At 46.7% G+C, this 17603-nt stretch overlaps 1 protein-coding gene across 1 annotated transcript; it reads right to left on the bottom strand.

Moving 5' to 3' along the window:
• Positions 1-4871: 4871 nt before the first annotated feature.
• LOC118975093 (olfactory receptor 10H1-like) lies at positions 4872-6749 on the bottom strand. Its single transcript, XM_037028789.1, has one exon. It carries the CDS (start codon positions 6744-6746, stop codon positions 5799-5801), a length of 948 nt encoding a protein of 315 aa, XP_036884684.1. The 5' UTR covers positions 6747-6749; the 3' UTR covers positions 4872-5798.
• Positions 6750-17603: the final 10854 nt, after the last annotated feature.

The following is a 17603-nucleotide window of genomic DNA, read 5'->3' as shown; positions in this document are numbered from 1 at the left end:
CTGCTCGCTGCTGGCTCCGCCCCTCTTACCGTCCCCGTTGAACGGTTAGATGTAGTCGGACTTCCGTATAATTCAATTTTCTGTCCTTTGGTTGTGTCTTTGTTTCTCCAAACCTTTGTTTTATTCAAACTTGGTTGTGGGAGAAGGCACAGTGTTTCCACCTATGCCTCCATCTTGGCGGAAGTCCCAAAATGGGTTTAATAGTGATGTCTCCACTTCTTAGGATAGTTCCAAGAATTAAATAGCATCATCTCTGTAGGGCAATTGATAGTGACCGGCACACAAGATGTACTCAATAAATGCCAGCCCTTCAAGATCTATTTAATAATAATTTGTGACCTTCTATATCTCAAATCCTGTGCTACTTCCAGGAGTACAGAGATGGGCTTGCTGCTGTTCCCTGTCTTTGAGAAGCTTCCAGGGTGCTGGGTGGAATGGTGCACACAGAAATATCAGTGTTCTCCCCAGGAGGCAGACCAAGTGCAAAGGGCCACGAAAGGGGGCGCCAGCCAGGCCTTCCCTAGTTCCTATATTCAGTGGTTCCCACCAGTGTTCCCCTTGCCCAGAGGATGCTTGGAAGTTTCTGGAGACATTTTTGGTTGTTAAAACTGCAGGGGAGAGAAATGTACTAGAATATGTAGTGGGTCAAGGCCAGGGGTGTTGTTCAACATCTTACAGTGCAAAGAACAGACTGTACCAGAAAAGAATGAGCCAGCCCCAAATTTCAACAGTTGAAGGACGACAATGCATCCACTCAAGAAACATTTATTGAGCACCTCCTTTGTGCCAGGTGCACTTTTAGAAACAACTGAGGATACAGTGTTGAATTAGTTAGACATGACCCCTGTGCTTGCATTTGAGAGGGAAAGATGTGGATATTAAACAACTAATCACATTAATGAATATGAGATACATTGTCATAAAAGCTATGAGGAAAAGAAAGGGTTTGCAATTAGAGCTTATAATAGAGGTGGTGACTCAGTGTGGGGATCAGGGAAGGCTTTCCTAAGGAGGTGACATTTAAGATCAGACTTAAAGCTGTGTAGGAGTAGGTATTTCAGGTAGAAGCAGCAGCACGTACAAAGTTCCTGAGGTCCAAGTGCACTTGATTTATTGCGGGAGCAGCCAGGGAACTAATGGGGCTGGAATGCTGGAGAGGGTGAGGAATGCAGTTGGAGATGGAGCACAGACCTGACCACACAGGGGTTTACACTGTAGCCTAAGGCTATAAGCAGAGGGGTGATCTTTTATCTCTTCCCTTCATGAAAATCTGTCTGACTGCTGGATGAAGACAGTGGGGCGGGGGGCAGAGGGAAGAGAAAGGACACATCTTTGAGGAGGGGACCCACAAGTAAGGGGGTGGGGTCAACATTTCAGAAGAGCAGAGCAAGGGCAGTGAAGGCAGCAAATTGCATCTCTCAGGCTGGCCTTTGTCTCTAACAATTAGCATCAGGACACTGAGGGGGGTTCCAGTCAGCACAGAGAGCGGCCCCCTATAGCGGGGAGATCTCCCTGTCAACAGCCATTCTCTGTTCTCCAGGCCCTTGAATCACTTCTTTGGGCCCTGGCCCTGCCTTGGGACACCAAAGTGTGCAGCACAGAGGGGACCATTAGCCAGGAATGACAAACAGCTAGGAATGCAAGCATGGGGGCACTTCAGAAAGTGGCAGCTAAGTAACAGAGGGGAAGGGTGAATAGGGTCTCAGGAGATTGGGGGTCCTGGCTGACACCAGTGGGCAGAGGGGCTGGGCTGTGGTGTGGAGGGTCAGCACGCCAAATCCTGGTGGTTTACTTTTGGGCATTTATCCTTATTTTTCATCACCAGATGTTAAAGATGGCTTCTATTTTTGGTCTTTCGAGAGAAAAGAAATGCAAGGGTTTTTGGAGGGGGTGAAGGAATCTGGCATCAGGCAAGGGAAGCACGCACCTTGAATACCAAATTTCAGGTAAGTAACCAAGAGAAATCACATCTAATGCAGTATTTTGAAAAATCAAAATTAATGCAAAAATTTCATGGTAAACAACCTATCACTGTGAAATAAAGACAGGGTACAACACTGTGCTTTCTTAGCCCTGCCTCACCCATCTCACCCTGACAGCTGTTCACTAAGTTCAACTTCTTAGGTTGTTTTAAGTTTACAAAACAATGAACACAAGCTAAAGTAAAGGAGCATGAGCCCAGAATGCATTGACATCGGTCAACCAAACTACAACAAGCCTGTTTGTTCGCTGATGACTGCAGGGACCCACACTGGTGCCTCCCAGATATAACCCAGAGCCAGCTTCACTGCTGGTTCTTTCGCATTCACAGTCATATTCTTACCTATTTTCCAAGACAACTGGTATATTTCAAGATGCCTCCAGATCCCTGATCATCTACACAGCCCTGGGAGTTGGGGAAGGCTTTCCTGAGGAGGTGCCATCTAAGGTCAGACCTAAGATGTGTAGGGGTAAGGAAAGGGAGTTCCAGACAGAAGAGAAGCATGTCCAAAATTCCTGAGGTCAGAGTGCACTTGGTTTATTGCAGGAACAGCCAGGGAGCTTGTGGGGCTGAAGAGCTGGGGCTGGCTGGCGGATCCAGTTGCAAAGCACTGACCACACTAGGCTTGTACTACAGCCTAAGGCTCTAGGCAGAGGGGCCACCCTTCAGATTGCTGGCTATTTAAACATCTTCATCCCGGCCCTGCAGTTGGTTAGAGCATCATCCCAACACCAAGGTTGTGGGTTCCGTCCCCCGTCAGGGCACATATGAGAGCCCACCAATGGCCCTGGTCGCTGTGGCTGCATTGGTCATGCCACACACCGAAAGGTTGGGGATTCAATTCCTGGTCAGGACACAACGTAGGCTGTGGGTTCAGTTTCTGTTTGGGGTGCATATGGGAGGCAGCCAATCGATGTTTCTCACACTGATGTTTCTCTCTGTCTCTCTAAAATCAATAAACATACTTTCAAAAAAGAATCAACCAATGAATGCATAAATAAATGGGAAAAACAAACCGATGTTTATCTCCCTTCCTCTCTCCAAGAATCAATTTAAAATTTTTTTTAAAATATCCCTCATACATGACTACTCCAAGAGCACAGTCTTACCAACTGTACTCTTCAAAATCTATAAGGGAGGCAAAATATGTCCCCAGATCTCTCTCATTAACAACATTAGATCTTCTCAAGATAGCCCAGGAACCTGGCTTTAAAAGGAGTCACAATATTCTTTAGGTCAAAAAACTTCATGTTTAAACATGACACTCTTTTTTGTGTTAATGCATCTTCAGCTGGAGACTCTATGACCAGTTTTTTTGGACTTACCATGTGTCTCCCCAGCTCTCTCATGCTGGTTGTTTCTTTCTAACTACCTGAGAACGGCATATTTTGAGTTCTGGGCTCATTTAACTGCTGCCGGCTAATACCGCGCTCTTCTTTCCCATCCAATTCTTTATCCCTTCTTGGAACAGACAGGCCTCCTCTGGGGATGCTTCTGAGTCCCAGTTCTGACTTAAAGAATTCTAGTTTTTTCACTTCAAGGGTGAGACCTCTAGCTAACAGACTTCATCTCTTTATATGCCAGTTTTTTCATCTTCAGAAATGGAACTAATACTTTGATCTTCCTCGTGAAATAAAAGAACTGATGTGTGTTAAGCATTTAAGACCGTAACTATCATCAGTCATCAGGGAATGCAAATCAGAACCACAACAAAGAGATACGAGAATAGCTACAGTCAAAAAGTTAGAAAAGTGAGTGTTGGTGAGAACGGAAAACGTGGGACGCCTGCCTGTGCACAGTCAGTCGGATGGAAAGCGGTGCAGCCGCCGTGGAGACCAGTCGGCAGTTCCTCAGACGGTTAAACGCAGAGCTACCTGGGACTCAATGACCCCACTGCGGGGTAGGAACGTGCCCCCAAATGAAAATATATGCCCATGCAAAGACTAAAATAAGAATGTTTATAGTAGTAACACTCATGAGAGCTAAAGGTGGAAATAATCCGAATATCCACCAACAGGTGAATAAATAAACAAAAATAGAGTAACTCTAAACAATGGAAGATTACTCAGCCATAACAAGGAGTGAGAGAACTGATACAGGCTACAACATGGATAAATCTCAAAAACATTATGTTAAGTAAAGGAAGCCAGACACAAAGGGGTTAAATATATGATTCCATTTACACAAAATGTCCAGAAAATGCAAATCTATAGAGAGTCAATTAGCAGTTGCTTAGGGCCAAAGGAAAGGGGGAAAGAGCGATAATAGCTAAAGGGTATAGGGCTTCTTTTGCAGGTAATGAAAATGTTCTAAGTTGATTGTGGTGGTGATTACATACCTTTTAAGTGGGTGGATTATGTGGCATGTGAATTGTAGCTCAATAACTCTATTTTAAAAAGACCATGCTTGGCCCATGATAAATGCTCAAAAAAATGGAAGCTGTTATCAGCATAACTATTAACAAGGAAGGAAGGAAGGACGGAGGGAGGGAGGGAAAGAGGGAAGAAGGAAGGAAGGGGGTTACTTCTGTCTCCAATGCAAATATCTGGGTTTATTTTGAGCTATAGCTTCTGGAGAGCAGTGTCCCCCATGTGTGGTCCCCAGACCACTGCCAGCAGCATCTGTGCTGGAGCATCAGATCCTAGAGCCCCTCCCAGACCTACTGAATCGGACACTCTGGGTAAGATCCAGCAGCCTGTGAATTAACCGGCCCCTCTGGTGACTCTGATGTGCCCTCGGGTTAGAGACTTGCTGCCAAAGAGGACCCACTTGGCCAACTCATACTGCACCCCTGCTCCTCGCTGGCCCCATGACCCTGGGAAAGTCCCGAACCTCACGGTGTCCATCGGCTCATTTTCAAACGGGGTGTGACTGCAGGGGCTGCCTGACCTGCCTGAGCACCTCCCCTGAGGCAGGGCCCAGCCTGCAGCTGCGTCTGCCCCATGTACGTGGCTCCCAACACATGAAGGAGAATGACACTTTATTGAGGGTTTCAAGGGAGTCGGGGAAGGAGATGTGTATCAGACACTCTACGGGCAAGCTTATAAACTGCTCATTCATGTCCCTGCTTTTTCCTTAAATGTCTTCACCAGCCACTGGGTCTGGGTCCATTGCCAGGAATCAGGTTTTTCTTCCTGTCCCTTCCCTGTCCCTTAACTCAGCTACCACTTTCTCACTCTTCACCCACACCCTCAGCTCATCGCTACACATTTCTTTCCTCCCAGGCAGACATTCAGGTCCCCCCTTTTTCTTTGTAATTTGCACCCGGAGACCTATTATTCAGCTCAGTCAACAGAGGCCCCTCATAGGTGGAAACACCCTTCCTGCAAAAATGTGAAGAACTAAAATGAAAAATTATTTCACCTCAAAACAACAGTCAGGATGAGGGGGAATGATGTGTCTGCGGCACAGAACACGATGCCTGGTACACAGGAGGTGCCAAATCACCGTCACTGTTTATGTCCTAGTCGTTTGGGGCAGAGCAAGCAGCCCTCCCTCACTCATTCAAAATAAGCCATGAACACAAGTCTCCCAATGCCACAATGTGGGCATCCCCTCCTCCAGGCCACTCTTGGGCACAGGAAACAGGAGTATTGTCACACAAGGTCAATATTCGGGAGGCCATGACCCGGCGAATCCAGGAGGAATGAGGTCAGACTGGGGGAAAGGAGAGAGCTTACAGAGCACTTGCTAAGGGTGGAGGTAGGGGAGTTCACATGCAGAAGCCGTCACCGGTGGAGCATAATTCTACACATCTTACAGATGGAAGACTGAAGGGTCTTCGCCCACCACATTCCTTGCCATGAAACCAGCCACTTTAGGAGCTCCGCAGAAAGGGCTTGCTGAGGAGGGTCTTCTTCATGGTGTTCTTCAGCTCCTTGTTCCTGAGGCTGAAGATAATGGGGCTGAGGAAGGGTGTGAGGACTGTGTAGGTGACGCCCATAAGGGTGTCTCCTTCCAGAGACTGGGGACCCTTGGACTTGAGGTAGATCACAGAGGCAAAGCCATAGTGCACGACCACCACGGTGAGGTGGGATGTGCATGTGGAGAAGGCCCTGTGCCGGCCCTCAGAGGAGGGGATCCTCAAGACCGCAGCCACGATGGAGGCGTAGGAGAGGAGGATGAGGAGGCAGCAGCCCAGCAGGGCTGTGAGGCACACCAGGCCCACGCCCTTGGCCACAGTGGAGACATTGCCCCCACAGGCCAACTTCACAAGAGGTGGCACATGGCAAAAGAAATGGTGGATCTCATTGGGTCCACAGAAGGTGAGGTGGAAAATGGCTGTTGTCACCACCAGCCCCATAACCAAGCCACCTGCCCAAGACCAGGACACCAGGCAGGCACAGCCCCGGGGACTCATGAGCACATTGTAGCGCAGGGGGTGGCAGATGGCCACGTAGCGGTCATAGCCCATGACCGTGAGCAGGAAGGAGTGGGTGAAGCCAAATGTGAAGGAGAAGAACATCTGGCTGGCACAGGCCGAGAAGGCAATGGAGCGGTGGGTGGAGAGCAGGTCGGCCAGCATGCGCGGGATGATGGTGAAGGTGTAGAGGATCTCGGAGACAGAGAGGGCACACAGGAAGAGGTACATGGGCGTGTGGAGGCTGCGCTCGCCCCAGATGGTGGTCATGATGAGCAGGTTCCCCAGCAGCGTGAACAGGTACATCAGCAGGATCAGCAGGAAGAACAGCAGCTGAAGGTGGGAGAAGGTGGAGAAGCCAACGAGGATGAATTCAGACACGAAGGTGTGATTTAGCCCCAGCATGGCGGTCACACCTGGCATGGGAGAGAGGGAAGAAAGACCTCAGTGAGTAGAAACTTGAGGTCTCTAGTGAGCTCGTCCTGGGAGGACTTCCCGGAGGAACCCCTTCACCTCTCCGAGTCGTGGTGAGTTTATCTGCAAATGAAGTTCATAATAATGGGCTGTGCTTCTCGGAGCCCCTTGAGGTTTAAATACAACCATGCGTTTAAAATGCTTACCACAAGTCCTGGCACATAGTAAGAATTCAATGAATAAACAGTAATTGTTATTACTACTACTATTTTTAAATTCCAGTGGTAGGAACTTAGGGTCTCTACTCAGCCACACCTGGGTGGAGTTGTTAATGAGCAAGGGCTCACTGCCCGCACAGCAGCCAGGACTATGGCTCGGGCTCAGGACAAGAGAAAGCTTTTGCGTGTGCGTTCAGCCGGCAGGGAGACAAGAGGCAAGGCTCCAACCTGTTTCCCGGATGGGGGGGGGGGGGGGGGGGGGGGGGGCCCCGGTGGGGGTGTAGGGGTTTGNGGGCGGCCGGTGCGCGGCGGGCCCCCCCCCCCCCCCCCCGCCCCCCCCCCCCCCCCCCCCCCCCCCCCCCCCCCCCCCCCCCCCCCCCCCCCGGGGAGCAGCTGAGGGCTCACAAGCGTTACCCTGAGTGATGTATCCAAAGTTTAAACTTTGGTCCCGGGGTCTTGTTAGAAACAGGATAGGGTTCGTTTGATCTGGTTCTGCAGTTACAGATTCCACACTTTAGATTTTTTCATTGCTTTTTAGCCATTTTTCTAAATAGGAATGAAAGATTTAAAAGAAAGCAACAATTTAGTCTTTTTAAAAATTATTATGGTGGGATCTTTTATTTTTTTATTAATTATTTTTAAAATTGTTTTTTCAGTTACATGTATCAGCACCATGCTCTAACCAACTGAGCTAACCGGCAGGCTTTTCAGTTACATTTAATATTATTTTGTATTAGTTTCAAGTGTACACCATAGTGGTTAGACAGTCATATACTTTACAAAGTGTCCCCCTGATATTTCCAGTACCCACCTGGCACCACGCAGAGTTATTACAATATTACTGACCATATTTTCTATGCTGTACTTTACATCCCATGCCTTTTCTGCAATGACCAACTGCACTTCTCAGTCCCCTCACCTGTTTTACCCAGTCCCCCACGCCCCTCCACTCTGGCAACTGTCAGTCTGTTCTGTGTGTCTATGAGTCCATTTCCGTTTTGTCTGTTTGTTTATATTGTTCTTTAGATTCCGCATAGAAGTGAAATCATATGGTACTTGTCTTTGTCTGACTGATTTATTCACTTAGCATAATACCCTCTATGCCCACCCATTTTTTTATGGCTGAGCAATATCATGCCCCAGAGCTTCCTCATCCACTCGTCCACTGATGGGCACTTGGGCTGCTTTCAAATCTGGGCTACTGTGAATAACAGTGCAGTGAACTTAGAGGTGCATATATTCTTTCAAATTAGTGTTCTGGGTTTTTAAGATATACACCCAGAAGTGGAATCACTGGGTCATAAAGTAGTAGTAGTTCCTTTTTTAATTTTTGAGGAACCTCCTTGCTGTTTTCCGTATGTGGCTGCACTACATGGTGGGATCTTTAATAACATTTTTTGAATTGGAAAAATCTGGTGCTGGTTGGAGTTTGCCTTTGGCGGGATAATGCAGCTCCTGTGATCACTGTGCTGAAATATGCTTGAACTCCGAGCCGCCTGCAAGGCTTCCGCAGTAAGTGGTAGCTATTTTCTCCTCACTCAAAACTCTACACATTATCCACATAAGTTAAAATATTTTGAGCCCCAGCCAGTGTGGCTCAGTTAGCTAGGCACCGTCCCGCAAACCAAAAAGTCTCTGGTTGGATTCCCTGTCAGGGCACATGCGTGGGCTGCGGGTTCTGTCCCCAGTCAGGCACTTATTACAGGAGACAGACAATCGATGTTTCTCTGTCACATCGATGTTTCCCTCTCTTTCTCCCCCCTTCCCCTTTCTCTAAAGTCAAAAATAAAAAAAAAAACAAAAAACACCTCCTTAAAAAAATTTTGTTTTAAACACTGCTTCAGCAACAACATTGGGTTGGTTCCTGATCTTTTTGAACCTTGATTTTCCCATCCCTTAAAGGAACTTGGTCCTGATAACCCTTAGAGGACTAGGTTGTTATGAGGAGTAAATAAGATAAACACATAAGGTGCTTTTCACAGCACCTGCAATAAACAACGGAAATTAAGATTGAGGATGGGCATGAATGACCAGAACTGGATCCTCTTAAAATGTAGCAATCTATGATTGTACCTCTTTTAACTGGTGCATTTAATACATGTATCTTCTTGGTAATTACTGTTGTTTTGGACTTTAATTCCATCATTTTATTTAATACTTGAGCTAAATGTAAATATATATTAATAAAAATAGCTAATATATACATGGACATGTATATTTAACATATACAAACACAAAACTATGCACATACTCCTATTTGCTAAACCAAATACACACACTAAACAAAAACAAAACAAATAGACACAAAAAAGTAAGAATGTGGGACTTTCACCAGAAAGGACCTGTGTGCAGCCATAAAGGAAGTCTAGTAAATTTCCAAGTGCCACTATTGCAAAGCCCTGGGTTATCTGACCGCGCTGCACTGAGACTGGGAATCAGTAGGAAGAGGAGACCTGGAAGTTCCCATGTATTTGGAACACAATATTGGACTGAGCCCTTTGACAGTGGCATAGCAACACATTACTCACTAGACTCTGAGCTAAACAGAAAATTAAGAAGTACCGAGAACAGAGTGATAATGAAAAGTTGAAGCAACTAAATGAAATGGATTTTGCCCTTGAATAGAAAAAGGATATTGGTGGGGAAACTGACAGAATCGAGGAAGAGAAGCTTCCTGTGCAACATGGTGCCCGTGCTGACTTCCGGTTGTGCTCTTTGGGCTGGCCTCCTGTCGGATGGTGACCTTTCAGGACGCTGAGTGAGGGGAGCACAAGAATGTGTGGTATTGGTTTTGCAACATTTGTGAAGTTTAAAATTAGTTTAAAAAGAAGTTTTAAAAAACAAGGTACCATCCAAAGTAGCACAAAACCTACCAAGTATCTACAATTAATTTAAATAAGTATACACAAGATCACCACAGAGAACAATGAAACCTCTAATTACTAGAAAACACGGCAGATGATATAAATAAGTGGATGAAATAGAAAGATAGTATTTCTACATTTGATGTAATATTCTAAAAAAATCCATGGTAAACATATTCTAAAATGTCTATGAAAAGATAATGAGCCATGAATAACTAAGTCAACCTTGAAATGAAGAGTGGGAGGAGAGGGTGGAAACTGCCTTCTGAGAATCAGAGAACTCCCCAGAAGCTTGGAAACAACGCGGTGTAGGGTTATTGCAAGGACAGGCAGATCAGGGGGTGCTTCAGACATGAAGCTATTCAGACATGGTTAAGGCCACATCACAGACAAATCAGAAAATGACAAATTGTCCGGAGATGCTGTAGAGGAGAGTGTTTCTTTCTATATATAAAAACAAAATTGGGCTTTTAATTAGAAAGGCTCAAGATGGATTAATAACCTAATTGAAAGATGAAAATATATCTAATAAAAGAAAGCATAGTGGGATCTTTGTGATCTAAGAATAGGAAATGAATTCTTTAAAAAGAAAAAGCCACAAACTATAAGCAAATTAGTTCAATTATGTCAAAATTACAGCTCTTGCCTGGCCGAGTGGCTCTCTTGGTCCCACGCACCGAAGGCAGTGGCCTCGGGGTGCGCAGGAGACGACTGATGGATGTTTCTTACGTCGATGTCTGCCTCCCTCTCTCTCTAAATTCAATAAATATGTCCCCAAGTAAGAGTTAAAAATTAAAATTAAAAAATTAGAAATCATATTAACAAAGAGCATCGTGGACAATGTTAACAGACGACGGAGAGCAAGAACGTATCTGCAGAGTTAAATAAGTCCTGGAGATCTGCTGCGCACCACAGGCCCGCAGTTAACGATATGCTAATGCACACTTAAACACTTAACAGTACAGACCACGAAGTTGTGTTGTAATCATCAGACTTGCTAAGAGGCTGGATTTTAAGTATTCCCACCACATAAAAGAAATGCTAGTTATGTGACCGGAGAAAGGTGCTACCTTTAATAATAATCATTACAACATACAAATGTATTAAATTAAGATGTACACTTTAAGTTTACATGATTATATGTCAAACATATTTCAATTAAAAAACTTGTTAAGGAGGTAGGTCTTATGTTAAGTGTTGTTACCACAGAAAAAGTAGAGGGACACAAAACCCTTTGGAGTCAAGGACACGCTCATTACCTTGATTGTGGCGATGGCATCGCAGACATAGGTGTATGTCCAGACCCGTGAAGATGTACGCCTTAAACACGTGCAGGTTTTTGTGTATTAGGTGCACCTCAGTAACACCGGAAAAACACCACGAGGAGACCGATGTGTAGACTCTACAAGGGACGTCTGCAGACGGAGGGGGAAAGCACTGGAACTGGAGAGGAAGTGGGCAGAGGGTGGGCTCAGGCGACGGGCAGAGGAGGAAACGCAGCCGGCGAGCAGGCAGTGAAGGCAGGCAGCAGCTCTCGAGCAGTCAGAGGAGTGAAGTTTAAAGCAGCAACGTGGCACCACCTGCCAGAGTTACACCTGTCAGAGCAGCAAAAAGTAGAAGGCTGAGTGCTGCAACGGGTTGGCCCAGATGTGAAGATGAGAGAGCTTCACATCCTGGCAGGTGTCTGGTGGCCAAATGAAGGGAACTCGTGCCCTCCGTCCTGCAAACACCTGAATGAAACGTTCACACAGGTCAGTGAGGGGACACAGTCAAGAACGTTTGTTTCAGCACTGTCTGTGTTGGCAGGGAGTTGGGGACAATCTGAGAGACACCCCACTATCTGTGGGAGTAGAGAAATACAATGTGATGGGGGTGCACCATGAAGCCCTAAACAAGTTAAGGGAGAAAGGAGGCCTCACATAGCAATATGGATGGTTCTTACAAACATAGCACTGGCTGAAAAATTAGGAAAAAATAGGAGTTGCCCAGCACAGTATGATGTGCCACAGTCACAAGCCAAGGAACACTGAGGGCCCCCAGGAGCTAGAAGAGACAAAGAAGGACCCTCCCCTGGAGCCTCCAGAGGGAGCATGGCCCTGCCGGCACCTTGGGTGCGAGGGGATAAATTTCTGGTGTTTTAAGCCCCCTGGTTTGTGGCACTTAATAATTATAGTAGCCACGGGAAACAACCACAGACACACACAACTACCCATACACAAACACCCTCAGAAGCTCACACAGGTAATGCACACAGGAGCACACCCACGCATGTGACACACCCAGTGTGACCCTTCTGGCTCGAAACCACCCTCTCCCCTAACCTGGTACAGAGACCACTCCCTACCTGGGCACCGACCCTGGCGACCAGGGCTGCTGCTGCGGGGGAAGGAGGCAGCCGTAGATGGACTCAGTGTGGGACCAGGAGCCCAGACCAGCTCACCCAGCCTGGGGCTGAATGCTGGGGCCGCAGGCTCCTCTCTCTGCCCTCCTCTTCCCCGAGTTCATTTCTCAGCTAGGGCCTCCCTCTGCTCGAGTTCTCCATGGTTTGAATGTCCTCCCCTCCAGCTCTGTAGCTCTTGTCACCTGCTCCTGGAAAATGGCCCTGGAAACAGATGTGCTGCTTGCCTTGCTCTCTGGGGGAGCCTGCCTGCAGCCTGGCCAGGGCCAGCAGTGGAGGCGGGGGGCGAGTTTTATCTCTGCAGGTGTCCTCCCAGGGGGGGTGCCCACAGGCTTCTCCCAGGAGCATGGGCATGTGGGACGGGAGGTCCTCCACACCCAAGGAAGACAGCAGGGGCCCTGGGGATGCTTCCTTCCTAACTTCCTCCCTCCCTCCCTCTCCTCTCTCCCTCCCTTCTGTCTTTCCTTCCTCCCTTCCTTCCCTCCCTCCCTCCTTCCTTCATCCAACCATCAAGTCTTCACTGAGCCCTGGCTAAGGAACTCTGTCGGGATCTGAGGCCCCAAAGAGAACCCTGCCACCACTCAGCCCTGAAGGAGCCCTCATTCTTGGGAGAGGCAGAGCCGGGTATAGACACCCCACCTTCTTGTGGTCAGAGCTAGACTGCAGGAGACCCGGTGAAGGAAGGCAGACCACCTTCCCAGCAGGGATACTGAAGCTAAACCTGGGGCGGCACTTTCTGCTCCAGCTGTCTTAGTCTCTCCCTCCTGCCTGCTTTGCCTGCCCCCTTCCCATCTTAGACAGTGCCAACTTTCCCTCCCCTGATAAAACCCTCTAAGGGCAGGATGCAGGGACCCTCAACCCCTTGGGGTCAAGGGAAGGTCAGAGCAAGGCAAAAGCTGAAGGAGCCCAGAGCGGGAATCCAGGGATGTGGCCTGGCAAGGGAAGCGGAAGGCTTCCCAGAGAAAGGGTAAACTGCAGTGGGTCTTACCAGGTGGTCTCTCTTGGACAACACAAGTGTCCAGGGTCTTCTGGCCAATCTGGAGAGTCTCTTCTCAGTCAAGTTCAACCCTATTCCCATTGTCCTAGAGACCCAAGCCAGGCAGTCTGACATTAGGATATTCCTCCCTGTGCTATATATAGTAAAAGATAAATATTTGCTCTTGGGTCCTTGTTCCTAGTTCTTCTTTTAATTGAAATGTAATTGACATGCAACATTGCATCAATTTTACATGTACACCATAGTGATTCAGTGCATGTATGCATTGCAAAATTATCACAACACTGCTAGTTATGATCTGTCCTCACTCAAAGTTGCACAAACTTTTTCAGGATTTAGTTTCTTAGCAACTTTCAAATTTGAAATATATTATTATTAATTGTAGTCATCAAATTTTATACTACATCCTCGGGACTTATTTATTTTATACCTGGAAGTTTGTGCTTGATCCCCTTCACCCATTTCATCCAGCCTTCAACCGCCTCTCCTCTGGCAAAGCCCAGTCTGTTCTCTGCAGCTGTGAATTCAGTTTCGTTTAGTTTGTTCATTTGTTTCATGTTGTCCTGTGCTTAGATTCCACATATAAGTAAAACCATAAGGTGTCTGTCTTTCTCTGTCTGGCTCATTTCAAGCAGCACAATACCCTCAGGGTCCACCTATGTTGTTGCAGATGGTCACTTTTATTCTTTTTATTTCTGAGTAATACTGTATGCATACATCGTATCTTCTTTATTCACTCATCCATTGATGAATGTCTAGGTTGCTTCCATATCTTGCCTATTGTAAGTAACGCTGCAATGAACATTTTTTTTCAAATTAGTGTTTTTGTTTTCTTTGAACACCCAGAAGTGGAATTGCTGAACCCTATGGTAGTCCTTCTAACTCTTTGAGGAATCTCCATTCTGTTTTCTGTGGCAGCTGAATCAATTTACAGTCCCAGTTGTGCTCAAGGGCTCTCGGTTCTCCACCCTCTCAACACCACTGTCATTTCTAGTTTTATTCTTTTTTTGATAATAGCCATTCTGACAAGATGCTCTTATTGTGTCCCTGGTTCTTGACACTCAGCCCCTAAAAATCCTTAGACTGTCCAGAGCGATGAATGTTTTGTGTTTCAGCACGCTGGGGCGGTCACCGCTGGCTGGGGGCCCGAGGAGGCTTTGGGACGGCTGTGGGCACCAGAGAGACTCAGGCATGATTAGAGTCAGCTCCACCCCCGTGACCTCTGGGGAGGGGAATGGGGTTGAACATGTGGTTAATCACCAGTGATTGGTCGATGATTTAATCAGTGCAACCTGCATAAAACTCCCTAACTACCAACATTTGGAGAACTTCTGGTAGGTGAACAGGCTGAGGTGAAGTGAGGATGGCGCACCCAGAGAGACTGTGGAAGTGCTTCTCAGGACTCCAGGCTGATGGCCAACCCCAGAGAATCAGCCCACGTGATGAGAGAAACACATGGACTCCTGGTCTGACAGGCGTCTCTTGTCCTGCCTGCATTGTAGGTGTGTGGACCTTTGTTATGTGACTATGCACTGTCACAGTTACATAATAATTACCTAAACATATAAGTTTATGTATGTTTGCAAGCGCATTCTGTTTCACAATAAAAGGCAAAAAAATGTTGTGAGGGATGTAAAGCATTCTTTGCAAAGTTAAACTGCTCTATAACTGCTAAGCATTATGTATGTAATATATATGGATAATTGGGACGTATATCTCCATATACACACATTAGCATATATACTAATGGGGTGAGGGGCTTTTATCACCCTCTTTTCCTTCTTGTGATCAAACGCAAAGACGGGTAACTTTTCAGTTTGGACAGCCTGCCTGAGGTCTGCCCACCCCTCAGCTGTTCCCAGGGGTCTGTCTTCCAGGCCCGCCCCACTGTAAGGGCATCTCGTTCTCACGCAGTACCGTTGGCTTCTGTGTGACTGCCAGCTCGGAATCTTTGTCTGTCCCATGTTGGGTAATTGGTTCTTCCAACTAATTCCCATAAATTGTGTTTCCACTGCCCTGGGGAGGAATTGTTCGAGGAAGGTCGAAGGTCAAGACAAAGACTCCATATACCCAAGTTCACTGTCTGGCCACTGGGAAGAGTTGGGGAAACAAAAATCAAGACCTAAAGAACACGCCAAGTTATATGAATAGGATTAGCTAAATTTACTAACAAACAAAGAAAAGACCCAGAATGCTTGCCGGTAACCTGCACGCGGGGGCGGAGCTGCCGCGGATTTGCAGCTTCATTTCCACAGCGTTCAAGCTGCGGTGGATGCGCCGCCTCCTCCTTCTGTCACAGTCAGCAGTCATGGAATCTGCACTGGTGTTCTGCATCAGAACATCAGTGACTTTCTATTGTCTTTATTTCTTGGTGTTTCGGCACCTATCACGGATGCTGGAGACAAACCGAGCTCTAGAGGAAAGCTGACAACTTCTCCGGAGCACGCCCTGCGTACACAGAGCAGCCCTTACCCGCAACCACCTTTCCCATGGGTCCTTACACTTCAGGCCATTATCCACCTGCCTGCCTCACCCCAGGACCAGATTGTACACAGCTAGAACAGGTGCCCCAGAGGCTGCCCAAATCATTCAAATTGGCCAGCCCTAAGCCTGTTCACCCTGCCGCACCCAGTCCTTCCTCTCGCTCCCCCTGCTCCTGCGCGACCGTGGGGCTTCCCCGAGTGGCCAGCAGGGCATGCCTGCCCACCCGAGTCTAGGGTAAAACTCTCCTCGATGGCAGCCGTCTCCAGGTCTGTGAGCCTTGCCACACCTGCTTAAACAAGTTCAGGTGCAGTTATAAAATAAACAAGGGATGTAGTGTACAGAAAAAATTCTGTGACTACGCAGTGACCTGTATTAACTAGACTTGCTGTGGTGATCACTTCGCAATGTGTACAAATACTGAACCACGTTGTACAGTTTGAAACTAATGCAATGGTACACCTCAGTTACACCTCAGTGAAAAAGCGTCCCAGTTACACTTAAAACATGTTTACATTAAAGTCACTTGTACAACCCTGGCTGGTGTGGCTCCACGGATCGAGGAAAGATCGCTGATTAATTTTCTGGTTAGGGCACATGCCTGGGTTGTAGGCCAGTTCCCTAGTTGAGGCTTGTGAGAGGCAACAGGTCAATAAATAAAATCTTTTTAAAAATATATTTTATTGATTATGCCATTACAGTTGTCCCATTTCCCCTCTTCATTCTCCTCCATCCTGCACACCCTCTCCCACCCACATTCCCCCTCTTTAGTTCATGTCCATGTGTCACAAGTTCTTTAGCTTCTATATTTCCCATACTATTCTTGCCCTCTCCCCTGTCTATTTTCTACCTATCATCTATGCTACTTATTCTCTGTACCTTCTCCCCCACTCTCCTCCTCCCACTCCCCTGTTGCTAACCCTCCATGTGATCTTCATTTCTGTGGCTCGGCTCCTGATCTAGTTGTCCTCTTAGTTTGCTTTTGTTTTAGGTGTGGTTCTTAATAACTGTCAGTTTGCTCTCCTTTCACTGTTCATATTTTTTATCTTCTTTTTCTTAGATAAGTCCCTGTAACATTTCATATCATAAGGGCTTGGTGATGATGAACTCTTTGAATTTGATCTTATCTGAGAAGCACTTTATCTGCCCTTCCATTCTAAATGAAAGCTTTGCTGGATAGAGCAATCTTGGCTATAGGTCTTTGGATTTCATGACTTGGAATACTTCTTTCCAGCCCCTTCTTGCCTGTAAGGTCTCTTTTGAGAAATCCACTGACAGTCTGATGGGTACTCCTTTGTAGGTGACTATCCCCTTATCTCTTGCTGCTTCTAGGATTCTCTCCTTCATTTTAATCTTGGGTAATGTAATTATGACGTGCCTTGGCATGTTCCTTCTTGGGTCCACCTTCTTTGGGACTCTCTAAGCTTCCTGGACTTCCTGGAAGTCTATTGCCTTTGCCAGATTGGGGAAGTTCTCCTTTATTATTTGTTCAAATAAGTTTTCCACTCATGGCTCTTCCCCTTCCCCTTCTGGTACCCCTATGATTCAAATGTTGGAATGTTTAAAGGGGGCCAACTTCCAAAGTCATGGAAGTTCCTAAGCCTCTCCTCATTTTTTTGAATTCTAGTTTCTTTATTCTTTTCTGTTTTTTTTTTCCTTCTTTCTGGTCCACTCCGTTGACTTGAATCCCAGTTTTCTTTCTATTACTATTACTATTACTATTTCTTTCTATTACTATTGGTTCCCTGTGAATTATCCTTCATTTCACTTAGTGAAACGTTCATTTCTTCCATCTAATTTAGAACCAAACTCAACCATTCTGTGCGCATCCTGATCACCAGTATTTTGAACTGTGCATCTGATAGGTTGGCTATCTCTTGCTCACTTAGA

This window comes from Sturnira hondurensis, unplaced genomic scaffold (assembly GCF_014824575.4).
Source record: "Sturnira hondurensis isolate 20B ecotype Veracruz unplaced genomic scaffold, ASM1482457v3 Scaffold0020119, whole genome shotgun sequence".
In the NCBI taxonomy this organism is placed as follows: Eukaryota; Metazoa; Chordata; class Mammalia; order Chiroptera; family Phyllostomidae; genus Sturnira; species Sturnira hondurensis.
This window is presented reverse-complemented; position numbering and strand designations above follow the sequence as displayed.